The sequence below is a fragment of the Micropterus salmoides genome, unplaced genomic scaffold (assembly GCF_014851395.1).
Source record: "Micropterus salmoides isolate LMB-PRFRI ecotype aquatic unplaced genomic scaffold, ASM1485139v1 Ms_hic_scaffold_19, whole genome shotgun sequence".
In the NCBI taxonomy this organism is placed as follows: Eukaryota; Metazoa; Chordata; class Actinopteri; order Centrarchiformes; family Centrarchidae; genus Micropterus; species Micropterus salmoides.
Window position 1 is genome coordinate 27,346,089 of NW_024041039.1, and position 3,654 is coordinate 27,349,742.

At 41.9% G+C, this 3,654-nt stretch overlaps 1 protein-coding gene across 1 annotated transcript; it reads right to left on the minus strand.

Moving 5' to 3' along the window:
* Positions 1–1,054: 1,054 nt before the first annotated feature.
* LOC119909867 (potassium voltage-gated channel subfamily S member 3-like) lies at positions 1,055–3,118 on the minus strand. The gene has a single exon (XM_038728117.1). The coding sequence runs from the start codon at positions 3,061–3,063 to the stop codon at positions 1,726–1,728; it is 1,338 nt and encodes a 445-aa protein (XP_038584045.1). The 5' UTR covers positions 3,064–3,118; the 3' UTR covers positions 1,055–1,725.
* Between the last annotated feature and the right edge of the window lie 536 nt (positions 3,119–3,654).

The following is a 3,654-nucleotide window of genomic DNA, read 5'->3' on the forward strand; positions in this document are numbered from 1 at the left end:
TGACCACAGATATTGCTGACAGCGACTTTCCCTTATAAAAACTGAAGCAGTGCACTAAATGAGAGTGCAATACCGTGTGACTTTCAGCGTAAAGGCAGTGCGTAGGAGGAGTAACCCAAGCATAAAAGGTGACCATGAGTGCTGACGTAGATGTTTATTTAAGGGCCGAAGCCACAAGCTGCTTAGCAATTCCCTGACAGCCGGTGCAAAATACCATAAATAGTGTAAGTCATCAGCTGTGAGTGGGAATGTTATGACTGAAGATCCCCACCAGAGACATTATGGTTGAGGCCATGATTTATATTAAAATCACTTGGATTGAGACAGTAATGAAAATGAACCTGTTGTTGCCATCCGTTGGAGGACAGCCCGGATATTTTGGTCTGTTTTCACTGATCGGCGTATGAAGGTAACTGCGGCAAGAAGGAGGGCATTAAAACCACTGCATGATTAACTGTTTGCTTACATATAAACACAAATGTGAAATATAACCTGTTAACAGCTCCATGAAAGAAATACAAATCCTGTCAAGAGACCAACCCTAGACACATATTGTCCAGTTTATTCTTCTTGGCTCAAAGACACTCAATACTCATTGTGGGAGGAATTGTGAATTCAGCTCCTTGTAAAGATTTTATTGATTTTAACTGTTGGTGACGCAGGCACATTGATTAAGAACTAATTAATCCGTTGGCCAAACAAACAGCAAGAAGTTTCTCGTTTGATTAAGCAATTAAAAGCCTTTTGACACAAAATACAACAGAGATATGAGAACAAGACGCATGGATCAATAGCAGATGAGGACTGCAACAGCATGGCAGGAATGGAGACAGGGCATCAACAACTACAGAATGCAGTGTCATATATTTTCAGTTGGCACAAATTAGGAATTTTAATAACTTGCTGTAAATGCAAGAATGAAATGTGACGTGGTGTTTTACTGGCTTGCAAACGGGGTATTGCACTTGTGTTGACTTGTCCATACTGTAAATAAAAGTCCATGAAGTTAAGGAATAAAGGAACAGTCTGTATGCTAGCTAGCTTTTTATTGTTGTTTTTTTTTTTTTTTTTTTTTTTTTACAACTTCTCGAGTTGTGAGTTTTGAGGATTAAATGTTTGAAAATCCTGGCATGGGAGCCTGGTTATGTTTTAAAATGGGGGAGCAAACTTTGGAAGATACATAATTGGTGGCAGTGTGGTGATATAATTTAAAACAAATTACATGCATTTCTACACCACCTGGAAAACATGCTAGGGGGCTCTAATAGAGGTTTGGGCGAGGGAGAGAGTGCGGCAGCAAATTAGCCTGAGATATTAACAGTAATTGTACAAATTCACAGCGGGGATGTAGTGGTAACATGGCAGGTGGATAAACTTTACAATATTCCAATATTAGATAATGGTATACTCATAAAAAGGGGAATAAACCCCATGTTGCATTTGAAAAAGGTGGGTAAACTGTGTTTATGAATGTTTTACCTACACTACATCCCAAATGATAAAGTCAACAGGGCTAATACAAAATGTTAAGAACCACACTGTGCTTGGGCATGTCAGTGACAGTACAATCCTATTTTAGGTTAATTTACAATTTGGCTGGAGTCAGCGGGCCAAGCAGGTTTATTCAACACATGCTAGTCTGACTGTATAATGATGTGATTAATGATTTGTTAATAATTAAACAACAGGGATGCATATGCTCCACTTACTCCACTGCTAAGTTGCCTATGCATTCGGGTAGGAAACCCCTGTACTTGCCGGAGAGGGTTCAGTTATTGCTTCTTCTGAGATATGTCTTTGCCTCTGATAGAACTTGGAGAATTTATTGAAGATGTTAGTAATGGGCAGAGCCACGATCAGCAGCCCACAGATAATGCACAGGGTTCCTATCAGCTTTCCAGCAAGTGTAATGGGAACCGTGTCCCCATAGCCCACTGTAGTCATGCTAATGGTGGCCCACCAGCAGCCTATGGGGATAGTCTGCAGCTCTGACTCAGGGGATTCTTTCTCCACAAAGTAAATAAGAACAGAAAACATGGAAATGCCCACAGACAAGAAAAGCACCAGCTGCCCCACTTCACGGGAGCTGTGCTGCAGCGTGGCGCCAAGAGAGCGAAGGCCAGGTGAGTGGCGAGCCAGTTTTAGGATGCGAAACACTCGCATCAACCTCAAAATCTGCACCACTTTGCCAACATTCTCCAGGTCTGTGTTCTCACCTTCATCCATTATATCACAGACTAAAGTGACATAGAAGGGCATAATTGACATTAAGTCAATGATATTGAGAGGGCTGCACAAGAACTTCCTGGCTGATGGTGCAACAGCCAAACGAAGAATAAACTCTGCAGAGAAGCAAAGAACACAGAGGCTCTCAAAGAAATGAAGCACTGGGTTTTCAATCTCCTTCTCATTGACATCCACCTGATGGAAGTCTGGCATGCTGTGGACACACATGGCAACGATAGAGACAATGACCACAGTTAGGGATGCTACAGCCATCACTTTGGCCGAAGTGGAGTAACCTGGATTCTCAAGTCGAATCCAAATATTCTTGCGGACATCTGCACACCAGGAGCCTTCAAACATTTCTATGTCCTCCTCCAAAGCTGACAGCTCCTCAACAGACGAGTCTGAGCTGTGGAGCTGCAGTTCATCACTCCTCTGATCCCAGCACTTATCCTCAGCAAACATCAGTTCATAGAATTTGTTGCTGCAGCAGAAGTCCAGGTGGCGCTCCTTGATGCCCCAATACTCAATCTCTTGAAAAAATGAGACTACGCACAGCCCATCCACCAGGTGGATTTTACCTGTGAGGTAAAAGTTAAGTACGTAGGAGAAAAAACATGGGTTGCGGTCAAAATAGTACTCCATTTCAGAGGGACTGAAGTCGTCGCAGAGCTCCAGGATTGCTTCTTTGGAGCTGCAACACAGAAGGCGACCCAGACGCGTCTGTGGGAATCGTTTCAGAATATTGTGCTCCATTCGTTGTTTGAAACCACCAACATTGACATTAATAAATAAATCATCAGGGCTGTGCCGATGAAGGATCTGTCCATACACCATGATGGAGCAGCTGCGAGATGCTGTTCAGCTGTCTTTGGTGAAAATCTCAGAGGCTTTGTTGCCTGCATACAAAGACAGTGAAATTAGTACTCCTCACACTTTCTCACATGCCATTTGTCAAGCTGTCAAGCATCAAGTTGCATCTGGGTTTCTGTGACACCCTGTAATGTAATGGTTAAATTACAGTATTGTTGGGCAGTTTTAATTTACAACCTAGACAAGTTACACATCATTACAGTAGTCTACAGTATGCATTTGCATGAAATGAACAACATTATTCAATTTTTTGAGTCACATAAAGGAACCCATGCCTTAACACAAGAAAAACTGGCTCATTAAATTGAACATATTTGTTCCCAGTGGCTCAGAGCATTAAACTAATGCTGATGAAATTATAATATTGGTGCACCATTAATGTTTACTATGGTAGACATCTATGATAGGCCTATCTAGACCAACATTTTACACGCAAACATTGACTTAGTTTTCCTCAGTCACTCTGGCTTGAAGCTCTAAAACGAGTAGCACTGTCTTACTTCTATTGTAATGAAGCGTTTTAAATTGCAGTGCCAAGGTCAGATTTGACCCGTT